The 23,063-nt window shown below is 68.3% G+C and overlaps 6 protein-coding genes across 6 annotated transcripts in view; 2 read left to right on the forward strand and 4 right to left on the reverse strand.

Annotated features, from left to right (window-relative positions):
* Positions 1-833: 833 nt before the first annotated feature.
* EMIHUDRAFT_61170 (hypothetical protein) lies at positions 834-1,034 on the reverse strand (the record flags this gene model as incomplete). The annotated part of the gene is made up of 1 exon (XM_005794236.1): positions 834-1,034. A coding segment is annotated over one exon (201 nt), but the record flags the coding sequence as incomplete, so codon positions are not given.
* A 4,120-nt stretch (positions 1,035-5,154) lies between these two features.
* On the reverse strand, positions 5,155-7,811 carry EMIHUDRAFT_194430 (hypothetical protein; the record flags this gene model as incomplete). The annotated part of the gene is made up of 6 exons (XM_005794237.1): positions 5,155-5,203; positions 6,320-6,411; positions 6,600-6,692; positions 6,978-7,115; positions 7,188-7,512; positions 7,678-7,811. 6 exons carry the CDS (start codon positions 7,809-7,811, stop codon positions 5,155-5,157), a joined length of 831 nt encoding a protein of 276 aa, XP_005794294.1.
* A 2,276-nt stretch (positions 7,812-10,087) lies between these two features.
* On the forward strand, positions 10,088-12,948 carry EMIHUDRAFT_461016 (hypothetical protein; the record flags this gene model as incomplete). The annotated part of the gene is made up of 1 exon (XM_005794238.1): positions 10,088-12,948. One exon carries the CDS (start codon positions 10,088-10,090, stop codon positions 12,794-12,796), a length of 2,709 nt encoding a protein of 902 aa, XP_005794295.1. The 3' UTR covers positions 12,797-12,948.
* A 99-nt stretch (positions 12,949-13,047) lies between these two features.
* Positions 13,048-13,439, forward strand: EMIHUDRAFT_194433 (hypothetical protein; the record flags this gene model as incomplete). The annotated part of the gene is made up of 2 exons (XM_005794239.1): positions 13,048-13,106; positions 13,346-13,439. The coding sequence occupies 2 exons, from the start codon at positions 13,048-13,050 to the stop codon at positions 13,437-13,439; spliced, it is 153 nt and encodes a 50-aa protein (XP_005794296.1).
* A 1,623-nt stretch (positions 13,440-15,062) lies between these two features.
* EMIHUDRAFT_194435 (hypothetical protein) lies at positions 15,063-15,541 on the reverse strand (the record flags this gene model as incomplete). Its single annotated transcript, XM_005794240.1, has 2 exons — positions 15,063-15,353; positions 15,452-15,541. 2 exons carry the CDS (start codon positions 15,539-15,541, stop codon positions 15,063-15,065), a joined length of 381 nt encoding a protein of 126 aa, XP_005794297.1.
* A 2,427-nt stretch (positions 15,542-17,968) lies between these two features.
* EMIHUDRAFT_447497 (hypothetical protein) overlaps positions 17,969-23,063 on the reverse strand; it is a gene marked incomplete at its 5' end in the record, with an annotated part of 6,762 nt that continues 1,667 nt past the window's right edge. Inside the window, 16 exons of the mRNA XM_005794241.1 lie at positions 17,969-18,093; positions 18,135-18,254; positions 18,326-18,340; positions 18,413-18,547; positions 18,736-18,912; positions 18,994-19,473; positions 19,556-19,717; positions 19,799-19,891; positions 20,234-20,467; positions 20,590-20,676; positions 20,740-20,830; positions 20,907-20,935; positions 21,131-21,850; positions 21,945-22,241; positions 22,320-22,349; positions 22,781-22,910. Coding sequence (XP_005794298.1) covers positions 18,022-18,093; positions 18,135-18,254; positions 18,326-18,340; positions 18,413-18,547; positions 18,736-18,912; positions 18,994-19,473; positions 19,556-19,717; positions 19,799-19,891; positions 20,234-20,467; positions 20,590-20,676; positions 20,740-20,830; positions 20,907-20,935; positions 21,131-21,850; positions 21,945-22,241; positions 22,320-22,349; positions 22,781-22,910 — 2,872 coding nt within the window. The 3' untranslated portion in view covers positions 17,969-18,021. The remainder of the gene's footprint in view (positions 18,094-18,134; positions 18,255-18,325; positions 18,341-18,412; positions 18,548-18,735; positions 18,913-18,993; positions 19,474-19,555; positions 19,718-19,798; positions 19,892-20,233; positions 20,468-20,589; positions 20,677-20,739; positions 20,831-20,906; positions 20,936-21,130; positions 21,851-21,944; positions 22,242-22,319; positions 22,350-22,780; positions 22,911-23,063) is intronic.

The following is a 23,063-nucleotide window of genomic DNA, read 5'->3' on the forward strand; positions in this document are numbered from 1 at the left end:
GCTCATACCCAAAACCCTGGATCGAGGGTGGCGCTCCGCCGCTTGGTGGTCCTTCGACGCTGGCACCGGTGAGGAAGCACTCGATGATCCGCTTGTCACCATGCGGCTCTTGTGCCACTTGTGGGTCAGTGGTGCGCTGTAGGCGAGGGCGGACGCAAGAAGAGCCAGCAGCATTTGGGACAGGATTGTAGATCACACGTGCGCTAGGCTTTCTTATTTGGGGGGGGGGGGGGGGCCGCGAAATCCCCTACCATTGATTATTATTCAGCTCACGCCCGCACCCCCCGCTGGCTCAGGACGAGCCGCATCGCCTCGAGCTCTGGCGGCGGCACCTCGAGCTCGCCCGCCTCGCGCAGCAGCACCAGCAGCCGCGCCGACGAGAGGGCGGCCGGCCCCGTCGCCGCCACCGGCGCTGGCGGCGGCGGAAGCGTGGGCTGCGTCGCCAGCGCTTGCTGCTGCGCCAGCAGAGCGGGGACGGCGGCCAGCTGCTGCGTCTGCTGCGCCACGGCAAAGGCTTGCTGCAGCTGCAGCTGCGCCCGCTCCCGCGCCTCCCGTTGCGCCGCCTGCGCCGCCTCGTGCGCCGCCAGAAGCCGCGCGTGCTCCTGCGCCGCCTCCGCCTCCGCCGCCCGCTCCGCCTCGCCCACCTCGCCGCGCAGACCCTCGCGCCAGCGCGCCGTCGCCTCGAGAAGCGCGCGTACAGCGCACGCCTCCGCCGTCCGGGACGCCGAGGCCCCGTCCGCCGCAGCGAGCAGCGCCTCGGTGGCGCGGAAGCTCGGCCGCATCGTCGTGAGGATGGGCGGCGGCAGAGCCGCCGAGCCAAAGGCGTACGCCGCGCCCGCGAGCGTGCAGCAGCGCGGGCAGCGGAAAGAGTCGAGGGTCTCGGCGACGGCGTCGGGCACGCGCACGCAATAGCTGTGGAACCAGCCGTCGCACTCGTCGCATCCGACCCAGCTCACCTCGGACGGGACGCCCAACGTGTCGGGCGTGCAGCAGGCGCAGCAGAGCAGGTTCTCGTCGTCCGAGGGCGGCCACATCCCGGCCGAGGCCGTGTCGTTCCGCAGCACCGCGAGCAGCGGCCGGCCGCACTGCGGCTTGACAAAGAGCAACGCGCAGCGCGAAAGCCACTCGTCCAGCCCCCGCAGCGCGCCCGAGAGGGAGGAGCAGGCCTCCTCCACTTCGGCCACCTTGAGCAGCGGCTTGGCGGCCGCGACGAGCTCGCGCAACTCGTCGGCCGCAGCGCCGCTCTCCAGCGGCGATGGCAGCACCGGCCGCGCGCGCGCAAGCCACGCCTCGCCAGCGCACGCGCGCTCGCGGACCGACTCGACGGCGGCGGGCGGCAGGCTCGTCGCGGCGGAGAGGCGAGTCGCCTCGTCGACGAGCTCCAGCAGCCGCGCGAGCCGCGTGCCGCGCTGCTTGAGCGCGCCGCCGCTCGCGTCGATCCAGCGCTGCGCCGCGCCCTCGCGCTCCGCCAGCGCGGCGAGAGCGGCGGCGCCCGCCGGCGAGAGCGCAGCGCGCACCGCGTTGCCGCTGCGCACGAGCGCAGAGAGCGTGCGCACCGACGGCCGCTCCGCCGCCCGTGACCCGTCGCGGTCGTCCTCGACGTCGGCCGTGTGCGGGCCGCGCACGGGCGGGCGGGCGGGCTGCAGCAGCGCGGCGGCGCTCTCCTCGAAGCGCGCGGCGGCGGCCGCCGCCTCGAGCTCGCCCTTGAGGGGGAGAGTGAGCGGCAGCGCGCCGCCGTCGGCGATGAGCTCGTCGATGGCGGCGGCGCGCGCGCGCAGCTCCGAGGGCGGCGTGACCTCGCTCTCGTCAGCGACAAGAGGCGGCGCGTCAGCGCGCATGGCGTCGAGGGCGGCGACGGCGCGCGCGGCCCACGCGGCGCCCGCCTCCGCCACAGGGCGGATCGCCGCCACAGCGTCGAAACGGAGGGGCAGCGCGTCGGCGTCGGCGACGCACTTGGCGCACTGCTCGATCGTCGGGAGGGCACCGCGCGTGGAGCGGCCGGTGAGGTGCGCGAGGGTCACCTGCTCACACGAGGGGCCGTGTGGAGAGACGCCCTCCGTCGGTGCGAGGCCGGCGAGGCGGCGTGCGGCGGTCACCGCCGCGCTCTCGACGGCCTTGCCGGCCGCGCAGGCGGTGGATAGGCGCAGCATGTTCTCGTCGTCCATGTTGAGGGCGGTGCCGCGCGAGAGGAGGGAGAGCGCCTCCGACAGACTCGTGTGCCCGCCCCCGCCGCTCACCGCCTCGCCCCCGCCGCTCACCGCCTCGCCCCCGCCGCCCACCGCCCCGCCCCCGCCGCTCACCGCCTCGCCCCCGCCGCTCACCGCCTCGCCCCCGCCGCCCACCGCCTCGCCCCCGCCGCTCACCGCCTCGCCCCCGCCGCCCACCGCCTTGCCCGCGGGCGCGGCGGAGAGCGACGTGTCGAGGAGACGCTGCGCGTCGGCGACCCAAGCGTTGGCGGCGGCGGCGCGCTCGCTCACGCGGCGCAACAGCCCGCGCAGCCAGGGGAGCGGGCGGTACACGCGCACCCGCTTGCGGTCGGCCGGCAGCGCTGCGGCGGCGAGCACGGCGCTGTCGGCGCCCAGCTCGTCGAGGCAGCCCTCGCCTGTTCACAGCTCTCTAGTGACTCGTTCACAGCTCTCCGCCCTGGGCGGCCCGTCGAGGCAGCCCTCGCCGAGCGCGTGCATCGGGCAGAGAGTCACCGTCGAGCCGTCGGCCGCGACGCACTCGACGCAGGAGAGGAAGCACTCGTACCTGTTCAGAGCGGGCACGCGGCGTGAAGAGCCGCGACGCTCGGCCAGCGGCTGCCGCGGGGGCCCTCCGCACTTGCAAGCGGCGCACTCGGGGCACGCTCCCGCGCCCCACGCGTCCGGCAGCTCGCGCGGCGCCCCTTCGTCCTCTGCGGCCGCCCCCCCTCCCCCCTCCCCCTCCGTCTCCATGGAGGACGCGTCCCCGACATGTCCGCGCCGCGACCTCCGCGCCGCCGCCCCCTCCTGCGCGGCAGCCGCCTCGCCCGCGTCGCCACCGCCGCCGCCCTGCTCGCCGCCCGTCCTCGCCTTCTCGCCGCCCTCCTCGCACACCGCCTCCTCCTCGCCCTCCTCGCCGCCCTCCTCGCCGCCCTCCTCGCCCACCGCCCCCGCGTCGAGCGGGGCGCCGCTCGCCGCGTCAACCAGCGCGGCCACTCCCCTCTCCCGGAGAGCGGCGTGCAGCCGTTCCTGCTCAGAGCAGGGCCCCGTGAAGAGACGGGAAGCTACCCGCGCCCCTCATGCCGGGTACTCTCGCGATGCGCCCGGGTACTCTCGGGCACTCTCGGGTACTCTCGTGCAACCTCGGGCAACCATTGGGTACTCTCGTGATCTCGGGTGATCTCGGCTCCTCTCGCGCAAGCCGCGCCTCCTCACGCACGAGCGAGCGCAGCTCCGACTCGACCCACGAGGAGATGTGCGCCGAGAGGGTCGCCGCCTTGCGCGCGAGCGTGGTGAGCAGCAGCTCGTGCCTAATCTCGGGGGATCTCGGCTTGAGGACAGCCGAGGTATGTGCCCTCTCGAGTGCTGGTCGGAGTACCACGGGTCCGTGTCCCGCATCTAGGGGGGAGCGTGCGTGAAGCACGGCAGCCGCGCGCCGCGTGTGGTGCGGAAGATCTCAACCTGCTCACAGCGACGCAAAGTGTGGAGAGCGCCGAGATCTTGGCGGCGCCGCCCGCGCGGTGCGGAAGAGAGCGGCGCTCGCCGACTGGCGACCCCACGGCAGCCAGTCCGGCGTCGCGAAGTTGGACGACTCCGCGCAGTTGACGCCGTGCGAGAAGCCGGCGTGGTAGGCGCGCGGCCACGTCACCACGAAAGTGCCCGGCTTCTGAAGCAGGCGGCACACCCGCACGCCGGCGCGCACAGCCTCGCCCGGCGGGACCATCGTCACCATCTTGTACATGAGGCCCGCCTGGGGGAGACATGGGGAGATATGGGGAGATATGCGGAGATCGTCACCATCTTGTGCATGAGGCCCGCCTCGCTCTCGATGAGCTCCGCGAGCTGCTCGCGCATCACGCCCTCAAAGGCGTCCGCCTGCCGACCACTCCTCTCGCGTCACCTGGCCTGATCTGATCGCGGGTCATCTCGGGGGATCTCGGGGGATCTCGAGGCGTCGGCCGGTCTCGGCAGACACCCCTGTGATTCCAGCCAGATCCCGGCTGGCATCCCGGCCGGCACCTCGGCTAGGTCTCGGCTGGCTATGTCTCTGCTGGGTCTCCGCCTGGTCGCCGGGCACGCCATACCACGTCTTGGGCGCGCCCCAGTGCATGTAGTTGATGGAGTGGGCAAAGTGGTCCTCGACGTGCCTAGCTGACCACCCATCACTGATCCACTCCTCGCTCAATCATGAGTGGGGCAAGGTGGTCCTCGACGTGCCAGCAGAAGGAGGCGAAGAGCATGCCAACGTACAGCCACGGCACGACCATCCCCGACACGTTGTCGTTGCAGTGCGCGAGCACGCACCGGTCGAGGCGGCAGAGGTTGCCTGTTCATCGATTCGAGTCTGCTGCTGATTCATTCTCCATTACTCTTCGCCGTGTCGAGGCAGCAGAGGTTGCCCAGGTTCCAGCCGACCGTCGCATACTTGCGCGCCAGCCCCAGCTGCCTCTCCACCTCCTTGGCGCGCTCCGCCTCCCGCCTCTCCTTCTCCCGCTCTTTCTCCTTCTCGCGCCGCTCCTTCTCTCGCTCGAGCGCCCGAAGCTCCTTCTCCGTCAGAGCAGTCGCGGCGGCGCCTCCGCCGCCCTTTTTCGCACCCTTCCTCGCGCCGCCGCCGCCGCCGCTGCCGCCGCCTCCCCTTTTGCCGCTCTTGGATGCAGGCGCCGCCGCCGCGCCGCCGCCCGCGCCGCCTGCCGCCTTGCCCTCTGCCGCCGCTCTGCCGCGCGCGGCCGGCGGCGGCTTGAGGGCGACGTTGGTGGCGGCGGCGGCGGCGGCGGCGGCCTCGGCGGCGGCGGTGCTCATCGGCTTGGGGAAGCCGGACCCGTACTCGAGCGTGTCGAGGTCGGACCCGTAGAGCACCTCGAGCGGCTGGTGTGGGGAGGGGCCGGGTTGGATGTGTGTGTGTGAGAGAGAGAGCCTCGGAGGCTGGCCGGGAGCGGGGGGCGGCCGGAGCAGGCCACACCGCCCCTACCGGCTATCCCTGCGACGGCACCTGGTCCGGGGTCGTGACGATGTTCCAGAACCTGCCGTCGTGAACACGCGGGAGTCCGGGTGGGAGTACGGTGTCGTGCGGTGTATCCAGAGCACCGCGTGGGTATGAGGGCTGAGTACAGCTGAGTACTGCCCTCTCGAGTGCTGGAAGTACGCTCTCCGTGTTCCGCATCTAGGCTCCGGGACTGCCACTCCACCTCCTCGGCGGGCACGTCGAAGTCGGCGAGCCGCTTGCCACCAGAGTACTTTGCTCGCTCCTCGAAGCTGTGCGCCAGCGCCGCCTGCGCCGCCTTGCCGCCCTGCTTGCCGCCGCCCTTGCCGCCCTCCTTGCCGCCGCCCTTACCGCCCTCCTTGCCACCGCCCTTGGTCTTCTTTGCGGCGGGCGCCGGCTCCGGCCCAGCGAGCGACTGGAAGAAGGCATGCTTGAAGGCGTGCGCCTGCGCGCTCAAGGGCCGGGTAAAGAGACGCCGTCCACGCGGCGGCTAGGGCGGAGTGCTCGCTGAGGCGCTCGACGGCGCTCGACGGCGCTCAGCGGCGCGCGCCTGCGGCCCGTGCTAGCGGAGCCCGGCCGCATCTCGGGTCCTCTCGGGTCCTCTCGGGTCCTCTCGGGTCCTCTCGGGTCCTCTCGGGTCCATGTCCATCTCTCTCGCCTGCCGCTCGAACTGGTGGAACTTGAAGACGCGCGTCGACCCGAACCCGAACTGCTCCTTGAGGCACTGCGAGCAGAACCACTCGCCCGCGGGGACCTGCCCTCCACGCGGGGCGGTGTGAAGAGGCGGTGTGAAGAGGTGGTGTCCCTCGCCTCTGCCGGCTGGCTGGCGGCAGGCGCACGTCGTGAAGCGGCGGATCGAGGCAGTACATGTGGAAGCCGCACGAGCACCTGCCAGGCCGCAAGCGTGGCCGAGGCGTGGCCGAGGTGCGAGGCCCACAGGACGCGGGGGGCGCTGCACACGAGCGGCGGAGAGCGGCGGTGGCGAGGGCGGTGGAGAGGGAGGCGGAGGCGGCGAGGGCGGCGGCGAAGGCGGAGGCGACGGCGCGAGTGAAGGCGGAGGCGAGGGCGGAGGCGAGGGCGGTGGAGAGGGAAGTGGCTAGGGCGGCGGCGGTGTAGGCGGGGGAGGAGATGGGGCGGTGAGGGCGGTGGCGAGCACCGGTCGCAGAGCAGCATCTGGTCATTGTGCTCCCCGCCGCCGCACACCTCGCAGAGCTCCTCGCCAGGGGCGGGCGGCTCGTAGGCGATCACCTAGCGGGGGGGGGGGACGCAGAGACCAGCCGGGATGAGCAGGGATGAGCAGGGATGAGCACAGATGGGAAGAGATGGGCAGAGATGGGCAGAGATGGGCAGAGGTGGGCAGAGGTGGGCAGAGGTAGGCAGAGACTCGGGACACTGCTAGACTCGGGACAGACACAGTGCGCGTCTCTCGCGAGGACCTCCTCGACGTCCGCGTTCGAGCGCTGCACCCCCTTGGGCCCGGTCAGCTGGACAACTTCCCCCACCGCGGGCAGAGAGTACTTTAGCCCACGCTTGGCCATCAGCCCGCCGCCCGACGACTCGACCGCCGCCTCCGCCACCGCCGCCTCCGCCACCGCCGCCTCCACCGCCGCCGCCTCCGCCACCGACGCCGCTCCCGCCGCCGCGATGTCGACCTCCATTGGGTCAGCGCCGCCGCCGCCCGCCTCCACCTCCGCCGCCGCTGCCTCCGCCTCCGCCTCCGCTGCCTCTCCCCCCGCCGGCTCTGCGGGCGCGGCTGCCGGTGGCGCGGCTGGCTGCGCGGCCGGCGGCGGCGGCGGCTTGGCAGCGGGCACGACAGAGGGCTTTGGCGCAGGCGGCGGGTCGAGGCCCGCCTCGCAGCGCTCAAAGGGGAGCAGGAGCGCGTGGTAGTGCTTCTTGAGCGCCTGCGCCAGGTGCGACCTCGCCGCGTGGTGCATGTTCATCTGCTCGGCCACCTGCAGACGCGTCTGGCGGGTCGGAGGACGCCTGTTCGGCGTTGGCGCATGTGCCGTCTCTGCTCGGCGCACCTCGGACCACCTTCGGGCGGCGCAAGTCTGCTCGAAGCCACCGCGCTTGCGCACGAGGGTGTAGAGGAGGTGCAGGTCGACCGCCCTGCCCGAGACGTCGGGGATCTTTTTGAGCGGCGTGCCGCGCCCGTCGCAAAACCCGGTGAGCGCCTTCATGAACTTGAGCCGCTGGACCTTCCGCACGAGCAGCTCGTTGATCTTCTGGACGCGCGTCGGGAAGCGGAGCTTGTTGAGGTCGAGCATGAAGGGCGGCTTCCAGCTCGGAGGCGGCTGGATCGCGCAGATCCCAAACTTCTCCGCCTCCTCGCGGATCGAGAGGAGGTAGCTGCGCGGCAACGGGCGTGGTGCTCGTCAAACGCGGCTCGCTACTACAATAGCTCGCTCGGCGGGGTGGGAGGGAGCGTCGAGGCACGCGCGCGCGGGCCAGAGCGACGCTCTTTCGCCGTGTAAGGGCCGGCGCGATCGCGGTGCGCTGTTTGCGAGAGCGCACCGGAGCGGATTCTCAAACTCTGCGGCGGTCGGGGTGAAGGTGGGCGCCTCGACGAGGCTTTGCCGCAAGGCATCGAGCGAGCCGGAGGCCGGCGCACCGGCACCGGCGCTGGAGGAGGCTCGCTTAGTGGGCATGCAAAAACACTCAACCAACGATCAAGAGGGGAAAGAATTCTGCACGCCACCGGACAGCGACGCGCGCCACGCGTCGCTCCGCGAGGGCGCGCGCCAACCACGATTCGAACCGGGCCAAAAGGCGCCGGAGCGAACCGCGGTCCGGTCGCGCCACCGCGGCTGCGGGGTTGATAGAGAGAGCATGCCGGCTGCACCTCCTCATGTACCTCCGCTTTTGGGTGGAGGTGCACGCGCTGCTGACGGCGCTCGCCGGCGTTTGCGGCGCTATGGCGCTCGCGGCGCGCTCGTGGCGTTCAGGGCGGCTCGCACAGCGCCCACACACGCACGCACACACACACACACACACAACACACACACACACATGCATGCACAGACACACAGCCCCTTCCCCCTCAAGACCTCGAGGACGAGGACACACCACAGGACGCACCTCTAGCGAGGCCCGCATAGTAATGTGGGTGACTCCTGCCGCCGCCCCTGCCACCCCTGTCAGTGTGCCTGTGGTTGCGAGAGACTGCCAGTGAGAAGCTGGAGGCAGGTCGCTAGACTGAGATGAGACCGCCAGTGGAGTTGGGAGTCCACCGTGCACCGCGCTGCGGGCCTGTCGTGTCATCCTTGTCAGGGGAGCAGGAGAGCCCCACCTGTGCCCCTGATCGTCCTTCCAAAATCCTGCTCGTGCAGGTGAGGACCCTGTCCTCCTCCCCTATCCCTCGTTTGGGTGGTCTGTTTCTTTAGCGGCGAGTCGCAATCCAGGGGTCGTTGTGGCGGGCCACCCTGTCCAGAGAGGCACAGGTGCCAATCTGGGGTCTTTCGACCGAGTCTATGAGCCCTGGCCGCCTCCCGGTGGTGGCAAGGTTGAGCAACCGAGAGGCAGAGATGGTGCGGGGGTACGGGTGTTCCAGGGGGTCACGACACGCACCGACCCTTCACGAACCGAAAGGCTGTGCCCGGGGAAGGCACAGAGAAGGCACAGCAGTAATCCGGCACGTGTTGGGCGCCCCATGTTCCGTTTGGCGGCTAGGTCGGCTCAGGGCCCCGTCCACTTCTCCCTCCCACTTGGCGCGTGATGTTGAAGAGATGCCGGCCGGGCCAGCCAGGGCGGGGATGGGGGGGCGAGGGCGGAGGGCGGGATTGGCGCCAAGCGGGAGGGAGGGAGCGGACGGGGTGGAACGCATAGATGGGGGATGGCGAACGAAGGCGGAGGGCGGAAAGGTGGGAGGGCGACGGAAGTTGGCATGGGTGGGCGGCGGGTGGTTCGGAGGGGCGGGGGCGGGGGCGAGGCTGGGCGTCCTCCCATCCCTCTCGAGCACTTGAGCACTGGATAGGGTCGATTCCGCATGGTACGGGACCCCTCGATCGTCTCGCCCTCCCTCACTGGTGTGTTCATTGGGGGGGGGTCATATTACAAACACAGTACAGGATCGAGGTGCACGCTGCTGAAGCAGTGTCGTCCCCCCTCTCCATCACCTCTCTGGGAGGCGTCGGCGGTGATGGCGGCGTGACCGATCGAGCTACAAGGGGAGCTTGTTCAGCAGGATCCGGGTGGGCGGAGCAGTCCCTCACTTCCTCAAATGGGTGAGCCTCAGAACCCCAGCCCTCCAGCCCATCACCCATCGGCTCATGTGGATTCGAACCACCGCCGGGATGGATGCTTCCTGCTTCCATCAATGTCCCATCTGATTAATTCCAATTTCCTCCTGTGCAAGAGCGGAGAGGGCTCGGACGGCGCGTGGCGGGGGAGGGCAGGCATGGAATGGGCGCGGGGGAGGGAGGGGGGGCTCAGCCGTGCCGAAAAGCATCAACTAAAAATTAATGCCATCCCTCTCCTTAATCCTTAAAATCCCTGGTGGTGGCGGCGTGCCGTCCTCCCATCCCTCCCTTGGGTTGTCTGTTTTCTTTCGTTTCCTCCCTTGGGTTGCCTGTTTCTTTCTTCCTTTTTTACTGGCCAAGCAGTTTTGTTTTACTGGCCTGGCACTGACAGAGAGAGTCGTGATTTCTTGTTGGTTAATAAAAATCTCTCTCTGGCAGACAAACACAAAACAAATCTCTCTCTCTGGTCTCTCTCTCTCTGGCAGAACACGATAAAGAAGAATTGAAAAATTAAAGAAAAACAAGCAATAAACGTACAGACTGCTCAACGAGGGACAGAAGAATTCGAAGACGCTCGGAGAAAAAAAAAACCGCGCGCCGCGCGCCGACTTCAGCGTGTTATTACTCCTCCTTCCAGGACCATCGTTCCTCCTGGCAGCCTACTTGCTGCTGTCTCCTACTTCAGCATGGCGCTACTCAGCCTGCTTGCGCTGCTGCCGCTGGCGCAGGCTGCACAGAACGTCTTCATCCCCTTCAACGCTAAAGCCCAGGAGCAGCCCGTCATCTCGGACGCCAACGATGCAAACCCGGGTGACCACGTAACTGAGGTCGACATCACGCTGTGTGAGGTGCTGCTGGTGGCTCACGATTCGGAGCTCGACGTGAAAGCCAGCCAGTACTCTCGCTCTTACTTTCTCGGAGCCGACATAGCCTGCAGCAACGTCATCATGGACGCGAGCACGCTGTCTGTGGGCGGACCTACCATCAAGGTGAAGCCTGGCGACCAAATGCGGATCACGCTTTTCAACAACCTTCCGGCATCGAACAGGGGGTTCGAGTGGGCCAACACGCAATCCCTCAACAACACGTACCACGACGTGCACATCACCGGCCTCCACACCCACGGCCTCCACATCTCCGGCGAGGCGCCGGGCGACTCGATCTTCACGTCGGTCTACCCCAAGGGCTCGGACCCGTCCCTCTGTCCCGAGTACGACGAGGGCACCGATCCCAAGTCTTGCTCTGTCGGCAGCCACACCTTCAACTACAGCATCCCAGCAGACCACATGGGCGGCACGTTCTGGTATCACCCGCACCACCACGGCTCGACTGCGCTGCAGGCCGGCGGCGGTGCTGCAGGCATGATCATCGTCGAGGACATGCCAGGTGACCTACCCACCGTCGTCGCAGAGATGGAGGAGCACGTCATGTCGATGATCTCGGTGACCTTCATCAACAATCATGACATCGCCCGCAGCGGGGAGCTTGTCTGCAAGTGCAAGGTCGGCACCTGCGACGCCTGCACCGAGGCCACGAAGAACAAGTGCAAGAAGACCTGCAAAAACCCCGGTGGCGGTCCCGGGTTTGCGGGCAGTCTGGCGGGCTTTTTCAATACACTGCCGGGAGTCTCGGAGGGAGACTTCCTCGCGTGTCCCGTTGGCGACCGAAACGCGACTGTGCCGGCGGCCAAGCAGCATGAGCTCGAGCTCAAGTGCCAGGAGGGAGTCGGCGGGGGCGTCGGCGTGTGGGCGCCAGGGCTTGTCACAGACGGGTTGTCTGAAGGAACCCCGGAGCAACGACACAAGTTCCTCGGCGAGTCGAATATGGTGCTTATGAACGGCGCCTTCAACCCGGAGAAGGAGATTGTCGCCAACACGTGGCACCGGTTCCGCATGCTCTACTCCTCCGTCGACAAGGTGGTGATGCCCACGATCGAGGGCGGTGGGTGCGAGTACAAGCTCCTCGCCAAGGACGGAATCACGCTGCAGTCGGCGCCGCGCGACTTCGAGACGGGCTTCATGGGCCCCGGGAATCGCGCGGACTGGCTGGTTCGCTGCCAGCCAGGGAAGCACAGGCTGATCACTCATGCGTACGTGCCCTTTGGAGGTGACTTGCTGCAGCTGACGGGCGAGACCAAGCTGTACGGCCCCGGGCCGAACGTCCGCGGCAACCACTACACCCGCGAGGCGCAAAACCTCGTGACTCTCGTCGCGACGGTCGACGGCTCGGCGCCAGCGACGCCGTCGTGCGAGGTGCTGCCCACATTCGAGGTGGCCCGCCCGTGCTACCTGGTTGACCTGCAGCGCGAGCCGAGCACCTCCTTCTCCATGCATGACGATACCAAGATCGGGGTCACGCTCGGGTTGAAAGTCGGGAACAGCGACATTTCGGGCCTCCTCCCTCCCAACTACTACGTCGAGTCGAACGAGAGCAGCTACAGCAACACGCTGGACTTCGACGGCATGCACTCTGTGGACGCGAAACCGCCCGTCGGACAGCCAATCGAGCTCGACCTGCATGGACTCTACTTCCACGCCTTCCACCTGCACGTGAACCCGTTCCAGCTACAGGGCGACCCCATCCTGGCGGACGCCACCGCAGCGATCCCCAACGGCAACTCGGGCGGGGCGATCCACGCGAATTTCGAGGAGAAGAAGACGGGCGCGTTCGCCGACTACTTCCGCGCGGGCGACTGGCACGACACGCTCATGCTGCCCACGCGCAACTCTCTGACGGTCCGCTCGCAGACGGACAAGTTCACGGGGAGCCAGATCTTCCACTGTCACATCCTCGACCACGAGGACCTGGGCATGATGGGGCAGTTCCTCATCCAGGAAGGGCCTGACGCCGAGTGGGCAGGGGCGAGGAGGATCGACCCCCGCTGCTACAACGCAAGCAGCGTGGAGCGCGGCGGCGCGAGGCCGTTTGCCCGCATCGTCGACCCAGGCTCGTGCGCGGCGGCCGAGGCGTACCCCGCGACGCCGCCCTTCCCGCCCCTCGCTCCGCCGCTCCCTCCGGCCGCACCGCCGCCGCCGCCGCCGCCTGTGAACCTCGTGACCATTGTGTTGAACCTCGTGACCGTTGGCATCGGGCTGTTGGCCTCGTTGATTCTCCTCTCCCTGTACTACTACTGCGGCTGCTTCTGCGGCGCCAGCGGTGGACTGTGCCAATCTGGCCACCACCCGTGCGCCGGCGCCATAGCCTGCTGGGAGGTCAACGAGTTCTGCTGCCAGAATTACGGCATCGGCCGACGCGACATTCCGGATGCCACGAAGCGCGATGTGGAGATCGCAAAGGTGGAGATCGACGTTGAGGTGGAGATCACGACGGGCGAGGCGATCCGGCCGGTTGCGCCGCAAGCGCCCTCGGGCATGGCGGAGCGGGAAGTGGTTTAGGTGGGGGCCCTGTTATCTGCTTTGTCTTTTTTTGTCTAATGGAAGTGTGTGAGTGTGGGTGTGTGCTCTTATGTGAGTGTGTGCAGGTATTTTTTGCGAATCTTGGGTTGTAATTTATTTTTCGGTTGTTCCCCTGTTTTGTGAGATTTTCATCGTAAAATTCTTTCAGTGAAATTCGCCGCCGCTGTTTTTCTTTATTCCGTCGGATGACGGTCGGCTCTCGTCAGACAGTGGGGTACCTCCAGCTCAGCATGCCTTTCTACGTCATGGAGTGGAAGATGCGCGCCGGCTGTCCGAAGAAGGCTTTCGAGTGTTTCTTGGGCACGGGTGCGCCATTCCCTGGCGTCAAGATGCCCCTCGCCCGGACCGCTCCCTCACCACGCTCCTCCTGACGCCACGCCACCCCTCCTGCCGGCACTGCTCGCTGACTCCGCAGCCGCCCCTTTCCGGCGACCATATGCTGCCCTGCGCGCCTCCCCTCCCTTCCACCGAGCCATGGTGGGAATGAAGGAAAAAATATCGCACAAAATCACTTCCCATTTCACATAGGGCCGAGTTCCTCGAGTGGAATACCACGCCCGTGCTCCCAGACGAAGAGGCGGGTGCGACGGCGGCGAAGGTCTTCCCAGAGTTCGCAAAGTGAGACATTGTGTCGGCCCCGGCGCGCGTAAAGACTAAAGTACAGTCGGTCCCGTCCGGTCGTGACACCTTCTCTCTCGTCTCTGCTCGCTCTGAAGCTCGTTCTGAATTATATCCTCTCTCGGGTCGTATTTTGTGGTCGCTCTCCGTCTCGCTATCACCTACAGGGGACACCAGTTTATCTCAGACCCCTCCCTAATGCCACACCGACGACCGAAGCCACGGCCACCGCCGCGACGGTGGCGACCCTCGCGTCACTGTTGCAAGCCTCAACACAGCTATCAAAAAGCAGACAGCTCCTGGCATTGGCGACTACGCGAGAACAGGCAAAGGAAGCGCTGCGCCACATTTGTGTGGCAAGTTGGCTGGCATCCGGCGCCTTGTCGGGGAATGGCCGGCCGTCGACGTCGAGATGCCACGGGGTGGCGACGCCCCACGGCGGCTTGCTCGGCGGCGGCCCCGCCCTGGGCGCGCTGTGCGCCTCCTCGATCGTGCTCGAGCCGTACGGCAGCACGACCGGGTCCGTGTTGATCCTCATCTTCATCGCGCCCTCGACGGACGCCTCGCTCACCACCATCAGGAAGCCGCCACCTGCGCCCGAGAAGAGGCAGCCCGCTGTGTGCGGGAAGCCGTGCCGCGCGACGAAAGCGCGCAACTCCTCGGACTTGGCCGCGTCCTTGCCGCGATACGGGTCGGTCGTGTACGGCAGCATCGCCTAGCACCGGATTCGCCGAGATGCACCGATGGAAAGGAGCGGATACGGGCGTGCGCGGCTTCATCGCCTCCCACGCCGCCATCGTGTCGGAGAGCGCCTTGCCGAGCTTGGCGGCGTCCATGGCGAGGATCGCCTCCCACGCCTGCTCGGAGGCCTCGGCGAGGGTACGCACCATCCGCACCTTCTCGGCGAGCGGCACGGACGGGTCCTTCAAGCGGTTCACCTCCTGGCTGTTGTACCCGGGCGGGCGGGAGACGAAGGGGATGTCGACGATGTGCACCACCCGCTCGAGCCACGCGAAGATGGCCGCCTGCCTCGGGTCGGCCGGGTCGCACAGAGAGACCACCGTGTGGGGCCAGTGGCGGCCGCCAGCGTAGCACAGCTTGTTGACGCCTGAGAACAGGAGGCCACAGTGGTCCTGGCTGCCCGCCCAGTAAAGCCGCTCCTCGGTTGCCGCCGCGTCGAAGTTCTCGGCGCCCCACAAGAACTGCGCCGCTCGCAGTGGCCCGAGGTGCTTTGGCATGCCGCCGTTCCACAGCTTGGCCGCCCACTTGCGTGACGACGTGGCGAGGCCGCACTCGTCGCGGCAGATGCCCTCGTGGAAGGCAATGTTGATGGTGATGGCGCAGCCCGACCAGAGCTCGTTGCACCACTTGAGGTCCATCCAGCCGCCGCAGAAGCAGAAGCGCCACGGGAGCGAGCGGTGGAAGGCCTCCATTGGCAGCTGCTGCTTGGCTGCATCCTCAGCCGCGAGCATCTCCCGCAGCCGCTCCTTCATCGAGGTCGACGATCGCTCCTCGAGGCCGGGCGCGGCCTTGCGCGGCGCGACGACGATGCGCACGTCGAGGCCCGCCTGCCGCCAGACATCAACCATTGCTCGTTGACGAGGCGTCGCTTCTCGCTATGTCTCGGCTATGTCTCGGACCGATCTCGGCTAAATCTCGCCTTCTCGAAGAGGCTCATCCGCTCCTCCAACTGCGACGCGTCGTCGTTGACAAAGTAGATGTCGGGCCGCAGCTCCTTCGCGTCCTCCACAAAGTCGAACCGGCCGCTGCCGACCGACAAGGCCGCATTGTGCACGCCCTTGATCTGGCGCACCATGAAGAGGCGCTCCTCGTCCGAGTACATCGGCGCGCGCCCCTTGAGCGCCTGCACGTTGTCCGACGTTCCGATCCGGACGTACAGCTCTCCAAGCGTGGCCGCCTACGTCACGCGTCGTGCAGCGGCTCACACCTCTTGCGGAGGCTCACACCTCTTGGTGTGGGTGCAGAGGCGTGGCCGTGTCGTGGAGCGGCTCACACCTCTTGGAAGAACTCGACGTGGCCGGAGTGGAGGAGATCGAAGCAGCCAGAGACGAGCACCTTCTTGGCGCTGCTGCCTGGCCATTCCATCCCACCTGGCGTGGCACCGACGCCCACTGACCGACGCCAGCTGACCAACACCACACCGATCTCCAGGGCTAAGGGGGGGCGAGGCCGGAGGAGTATGACGGCCTCTTCGACGACCCAAAAGGCGCCGTCTCCTGTGCCTTTTGTGGTGCCAGACGGATCGAGGAATTCTTTTGACCGTGAATCGTGTCGTGCGACCGCCTTGCGTTCTAAAATTCTTTTGACCGGAAGGATGCACAGCTGCCCGGCATGGTCGTCGTCCTGGACCGGCTGTACGTCACCCTCTTCGTGGACGACGGCGACCCTCTCGCGACGCTTCTCGTGCAGGACGCGGCCTACTTCCAGTTTGGCACCACCGAGGTGATCGAGGCTCCGGCGACGCACGTGCACTTGCGCCACAAGAAGTACAACACCCTGAACGGCGCGTGCGTCGGGGTCCTCGACGACATAATGCCGAGCTGGCGGACGGCGCGCGGGCGTGGCGATCCGCACGTGGCGTGGATGTACGTGGTCGGCGAGCTGCCGTACAGCGAGCTCTCTTCGCAAGGCGCGCGCGTCGGCCTTCTCGACGGCCAACATTCGTTCGTGTCGCCCCTCGCGGCGACACGCCGAATCAGCGTGCGGCGGTCGCCGGACGGCACTGGCCGCTGGGTCCCGGCGCACGTGCTGCGCCCCTTCATCCCGGCGGGCGTGCCCGATAATGTGGCTGTGCAGTGCGTGCGCGAGCTGATTGCCAAGGGCGGCCACCATTCGGGCACGCACCGCAAGGAAAAGAAGCGGGCGCGCGAGGAGAGGAGGCGCGACGAGGAGGGGGCGCCGCCGCCGCAGCAGCAGCAGAGCCGGGCGCGAAGGCCCGCCAGCGCGGCCACGCAGCTGCCCGCTGGGTGGGTCTCGGGCGTCGACCCCGCCACGGGCCACCTCTACTACCACCACACCCCCAGCGGGCGGTCGCAGTGGGAGTGGCCGGAGGCAGGAGGCGGCGAACCGTCCGCGGGCACGTCGAGCGGCGGCGATCCCACCCCCGCGGCAGCCAAGCGCCCCACCAAGGTCCACACTAGGGACGGCATGATGTACTTTGTTGACCGGCTCGGGCCGCTGCCGCACGAGATAGTGCGGACAGAGATGCGCGGGCCGCCCGGCAAGACGTACAAGGTCTTGTGCATGAGGCCGGTCGCACCGACGGGCGAGACTTGCGAGGCACTCGGCCTCGCGAGCCGCTCCGGCCCGCCTCCCGAGGAGGTGTTTGTGCAGAAGCAGGAGCTCGTGTTCCTGCACGAGCGCTTCCGGCAGTATTGGTGCCTCGCCGCCCGCCCGATCCCCCCCCCCCCCCCCCCCGAACAGCGCCCCGTGGCGAACTGTTGCGCGCATCCCAACTCCCGCTACCAGGTACGAACGCGCCGGCGGCGATGACGCCCTTAAGGCCTCGCTCTTCGAGGCCGTGTCTCGCTACGCCGCGAAGCGCAGCGAGAGACTAAGCGAGGAGCAAGCCTTCCGCTCGCTGGCAAAGTGTCCTGCGCCGACGCCGGTGCCGAGCGAGTTTGTCGCTTCGGCGCTGAACCCGGAGACGCAGTAAGGCCGTATAAGTCGTCATCTCTTGTATAAGTCTAGAGAGGTGAGATAGATGTGTGTCGCCTCGAGTGTGTCGCGGAGGTCTCGAGACGTCGAGAGAGCGGCTTGATGAGTGTGCGCGAGCGCGTGCGTGGCTGGCGCGAGTGATGATCGTACAGAGTGTCAGTCATGGTAGAGTCAGTCATGCTAAACACGAATAAATGTCCACGACCGCTCTCGCAACCAACTTCCGCTACTTTAGTGGTCGGCCGCTCGCAGGGTGTGTGCGTCTGCGTGGCCGGGCGCGCGGGGGCCGCGGCCCCCGGCCCCCGCGGGCCCGCATCGATGGACGATGCCGCGGCCCGCGCTCTCACACTGTGTGCCTGAGTGTGGGATGTCAATGGTCGCGCGCGGCCACCGCGCACCGGCCTCGCGAGCGCGCACTTGCACTTTGCACTCGCTTGCCTGCACAGTTTTGCACACTGATGTATAGGCTTGTGGTCCTGCCCTGCCGCATACTGCCGCACAACTGCCCTGCCCTGCCCTGCCCAATCCCCTACCTGCCCCGGGTGTGAAATCCACACTGCCCTGCCCTGCCCTGCCCACACTGCCGAGGTGTGAATAGCCGGCCTCTCCCGAGGTCTCGGAGAAACTTCTCTCATACGTATATAGTTTTGTCTCCCCTCTTCGGCTCTCTAGTCTCCACACAAGAGTCCACATGTGTCATTTGTCAAGCATATGCGCACAGCTGTGTTCCTGAACACAGTAGCTGCTCCTCCCGCGACTGTGTCCACGACAAGTACGCAAAGTAGTAAGTACGTTCCCCCGAACGCGCATTGCCATTGGCCATTGCAATTTGCATGCACACCATGCACAAACGTTTCCCCACCTTCCAGCTGTGGCACTCGTGCACGCGAGGCTCCACGAGTGCTCGCTCAGCCGTACTTTTGCTGCAGCAGATACGCGAGCAGCTCGGCGTCACGCAGCTCCGAGACGTTGCGCATTCCCTGAGGCGGGGCGAGGGTGGGCGCGTGAGGGTTCGGCAGACCGCACTCCTCTCCCTGCGAAACGCTGCACACGCCTGCAAACGCTGCAGCTCGCGCCGGTCCCTGTCGGTGCAGACCACCACCAGCGGCGAGCGCGGCGCGGTAGTCGGCAGCGTCTCCACCTGTTCACGCGCGCACGCTGTGAAGAGCTGCCCTCCTCTGTCGCCCCGCGCCGGTCCGCACGCGAGTCGACCGTGGCGCCGCCCGCCTAGAGCCAAGTCACACAGCCGCGCTCAGCGGAGGGGGACAGCCGAGACGCGCCGGCCGGCCGCTCCCAGGCCTTCTCGATGATGATTTTGAGCTTGTCGGCGTCCGGAGAGGTGGTCTTGGTGATGTAGAAGGTGCGGCCGCGCAGGCAGGGCGCGGCGGCGGCGCGCGTGCGCGCCTTGGCGGCGTCCCAAGGGACTTTGACTCCCTGAGGTGTCGCGGGGGCTGGCGCGTCAAGGCCGAGTGGGCCCGCCTCGGAGGCATCTGTGGGCATCCTCTCGGCTCTCTCTCGCGCGCTCCCCTCTCGCTCGGCTCTTCGCTCTCGTGCGCCGCGCCTCTCGACCCCCGCCCCCCCCCTCTCACCCATCGCTCTCCGCTCTGTCTCTCGCGCGGCGCCTTGCTCGAGACAGTGCACTCGCCGAGCAAGTACGCGCCCACCGGCACGAACTGGTCGGCGGCGCGGCACGCGTCGACCCACTCGGGCGTCACGATGTCGCACACGGAGACGGCGACGAGCAGCTTGATGGTGCGCGACACGTTCGGGCTCGGCTCCACCACCATCACAGTGCTACCCTACGGACCGGCAGTCACATCACAGTCACAGCTCGGCGGCCCATCGCAGCGCGCCACGCCGCCGCCGCCGCCGCTGCGCGCCGAGAGGGCGGCGGCGTCCTCGACGACGCTGCCGCCGAGCGACGCGACCGTGGCGAGAAAGCCGTCCAGCCGCTCGCCCTCGGGGAGGCCGGAGAAGGCGACGCTCGGCTGTGATTGTGCCTTTGGCGCCGCGGCAGTGGAGGAGGAGACGGCGGCGCCAGCCGACGACGAGCGGCGCCCGCTCGCGCGCCGCTCCCCCGCACCGCCGCCGCCGCCGCCGCCGCCGCCGCCGCCGCCGCCGCCGCCGCCACCGCCGCCGCCGTCCGGCGCAGCGTCCTCCGGCTGCTCGGCCCCGCCCGCGGCAGCCGACTGGGACGCGCCGCTCTCTCGCGCGCGCTTCCGCGTTCGCTCCGGCTTCGCCGGCTCCTCGGCAGCAGGCTCCTCGGCAGCAGGCTCGGCGGGAGGGGCGGGCGGGGCGGAGGAGGCGGCCTGGATTGCGCCCTCCTTGCCAGCCCTCGGCCGCTTGGCCCACGGGGCGACCTGTCGTGGGTTGGCGAAGGGCAAGGCGCCACGTGAGTACGCGCGCACGAGACTGCAGGGAGGAGAGGGGTGTGGGGCGCACCTCCTCGCGCGCGGCGCTACCCGCGGCCTTGTGGGTCGACGACTGCTCGGCGGACTCAGCGGCAGCAGCGCCTCGCTTGCGTTGCGACCGCCCCGCTGCCGCTCCAGGCGCCGCCGCAGATGCAAGTGGCTCCTCGCTCTCGTCTTCGAACTGCTCCGACACCTACTCACAGCCGCAGAGGCGCGCCTCAGAGGGGCCGCGTCGTGGCGAGTGCGCTTCGGCCGCCATCTGCGTCGCCGCAACGCTCTGCGGCGTGTCGGTGCCGGGCAGGGCAGCCCTCTCGGGCGCGCTGCTGCCTTGCGACGCATCGCGAGGGCCGTCCTTGTCCTCCTCGGCCTGAGGCGGAGGCGGCGGCTCTGGCGCCTCCTCCTCTGGCGCCTCCTCCTCCTCCTCCTCACACGCCTTGAGCTGGGTCGCGTCCGCATCCTCCTCCTCCTCCTGAGCAGGCGGGCCGGCACTTGGCGTCTCTCGCGAGTGCGTGCGAGCCCTCTCTGACTGGGGCCGAAGGGACAGGCTGGGCCGGGGCTGGGCGAGGGTGTGTGCAAGCGCCTGCGTCTCCAGGCCAGTCAGGTCAATGGCGCCGCCGCAGACGTCCTCCCCGCCAGCTGGGCCCGCCTGCGTCGCCGCGGGCCCGGCCTCTCCCGCGGCGGGAAGAGGCCCGTGCAGCGGGCCGTCCACCTGGGCCGACAAGGGGAGCGGGAGGGCGGTGGGCGGGAGCGGCGTCGGCGCCTCTCCCCAGCCGGAGGTCTGCAGCTCGCGCGCCGGCTGTGGCTCCGCCGGCTCCTCTGCCACGGGCTGCAAGCCGCCGGATGGGGCCACGCCGCCCTCCTCCTCCTCCCCGCCCCCCTCCTCCGGCTCGCCGTACGCCTGCGTCGCTGCAGCCGCGAGCGGCTCGTCGTACGCCTGCGTCGCCTACTCGCAGCTAGGCGCCACCCTCAGGGGGGCGGCCGACGCCTCCCGCCACCGCCAGACAGAGGGGCCGCCTCGAGCGCCGCCTTGAGCGCCGCCTCAGCAGTGGCGCCGTCCTCGCGCACGTCCCACTCGCGCGCATTCCACTCGTCCGTCTCGGCCATCCAGTGCATCCCCGGGCGCAGCTGCGAGACGGGCACCGTGTGGAAGATCTATACAATCAAGGGAGTGCAAACCGTCAGTGATTAGCGGTCTAGACTGAGCAGATTCTAGACTGAGCGGATTCGGGCCGAGTGCTCCCGGTCCCACACGGTGTGTTGCTCGCCCTCGACGCCGACCCAGTACACCTGTGCGGCGGCGAGGTCCCTCATAGAGCAACGTGGGCGAGAAATGGAGATGCGAGGCGCGTGAGAGAGCGGCGCGAGAGAGCGCCTCCCACCACCCATCAAAGAGCGCGAGCTCGAGCGGCGCCTGCAGCGGACCTGGTCGGGTAAGAACCGGAAGGGGAGTGGCGGCGCCGCGGTGTGGCCCGACGCTCCGCGAACGCGAAGTTGATGAGCTGCAGGGGTGGCGGCGCGGGCCGCACGCGCTCGAGGGGCACGACCTCCTCCCAAACGTCGCCTATTCGAAACTGATTGAATAAGAGCAGATTCCCTCTCGGCCGACAGCCGCATGAGAAGCGCCGTTGGTCTCGCGAAACTGATTGTACCTACGAAACAAGTAGCGGTGGGGCGGAGGCGCGTGTGCCCGTGCGCGAGCATGCTCGTACCGCACGAGCATCTCGAGCGAGATGACGTCGTTGGCCGACAGGACCGTGCATGAGAACCACGAACCCTCGTAGCCGTCCTCGACGCCGTACACCTCGACCTCTTCGGTCAGGTGCGACCGCCCGAGCAGCTCGGCGAGGCTGAGGGGCCGCGGCGCTTTGAGCAGAGCCTCGAGCCCCTCGAAGTCGAAGTAGTCGCTGGAGTCGCGGCCTGCAGGGCCGCTCGCGTCCTCGAAGAGGCCGCCATCGAGGGCGTTGACCCACGCCGCAAAATCGCCGTTGCCAGAGCCGAGCGGGTCGGGCGCGGCGAGGATGCCCGGCGCGGCCAGGTCGCCCGACACGCCGGGCGCGGCGAGGAAACCCGACGCGGCGAGGATGCCGGATGCGAGGCCCGCGGGAGAGGCGAGGAGCGTGAGCTCGTCAAGCAGGGAGCGCGAGTCCACGCCAAACAGCGCGCCCGGCAAGGGAGGGGGGGGGAGCGAGGCAGACGCGGCAAAGGAGGGCTCGGCGTGGAACGGGACAACGGAATCGAAGGTGACGGGGGCGGCTGAGGTGGAGGGGCCGCGCGAGGCAGCTGCGGGGAAAGGGGCGGCGGGGACGGCAGCGTAGAGGATCGAAGCCTGCATTGGCGGCGGCAAGGTGGCGTGAGCAAGGGAAGTGACAGTCGGCCGGTCTCTCGGGCGATCGCGGCGAAAGTGACGCCTCGGTCGGCACGACGCCGCCCTCGTCCCGCTCGAAGGTGTGGTCGTCTAGCCCAAGGTCGCGCTCTTCCGCCTCCGCCGCCGCCTCGACATCGCTCTCGTCGGGGTCCGGCCCGAGTGCGGACTGCCCGAAAGCCTCCGGCCCGTAGGCTCCGCGGCCCGCGGCCGCCACGAGCTCTGCGACCGACGTCTCCTCCACGGCAAAGTAGCGGTTCGAGAGGTCGAGGGAGACCGCGCCGCGGGTCATGCGGGCCGCCGCCTCACCGCTCATCTTCTGCACGGCGGCGTACGCGAGGTCGCTCCCCCAGTCCTACCGAAAAAACGCCACACTGAGAAATAGAGCGGGCGAGAGCTGCCCACAACCGAAGGCGGCGGCCTGCTTGATCACACGCAGATTCGGCGTGCCGTTGAGCTTCGCCTGCACCCAAATACAAGTGAGTGAGGGTGAGTTCACGAGGACGGGAAGCGAGCGCGAAGCGAGCGCGCCGTCAAACTGCCGAACACGAGGGTGGTGCAGCCAGCGACCACGTCCATCTTCCACACCTTGGGGCCGAGCATGCCGTTGGGGCAGACGAGCGTCGTGCAGAGAGTGCTCGGGACGCCCGCCGCCGCCGCCGCCTCCTCCGCCGCCTTCAGCCCCTCCGTGCGCGCCGCGGTCAGCTTGGCCTCGTTGAGGTCGGGCGCCTGCTCACAAAAATGAGATGGCCTCGGGGATGCGATGCGACGACCACGGGGTGGGCGAGCGACGCACCTAACCACAGCGATGCGACTAGGACACGACGCGATTGGCCGCACGGACGTGAGTCATGGCGCCAGCTCGTACGCGGCCAGCGTGTCCTCAAGCGAGACCCGGACATGATTGGGCGGGCTCGGCGGCGGCACAATCATGAAGCCTTGAGCGAAGAGCTCTCTTGAAAAGAAGACGCCCATCGTCAGGTACCCCTCCGGACTTCCCGGAAGGTTGCCGCCCGCGCCGAACCTGCGCATCAACGGGTAGGCTGGTTGGCATAAGAGGTGACGGGGAAGCGAGAGTTCGACGCGACAAAGCGCGCGTGCGGAACAGGCAGCGGTGACGCGCCACGCCGAGCCCGGGTAGCCGGCCCGCGAGCTCGACCCGCCCCAACTCCTTCAC

This window comes from Emiliania huxleyi (genome assembly GCF_000372725.1).
Source record: "Emiliania huxleyi CCMP1516 unplaced genomic scaffold EMIHUscaffold_1, whole genome shotgun sequence".
Classification (NCBI taxonomy): domain Eukaryota; phylum Haptophyta; order Isochrysidales; family Noelaerhabdaceae; genus Emiliania; species Emiliania huxleyi.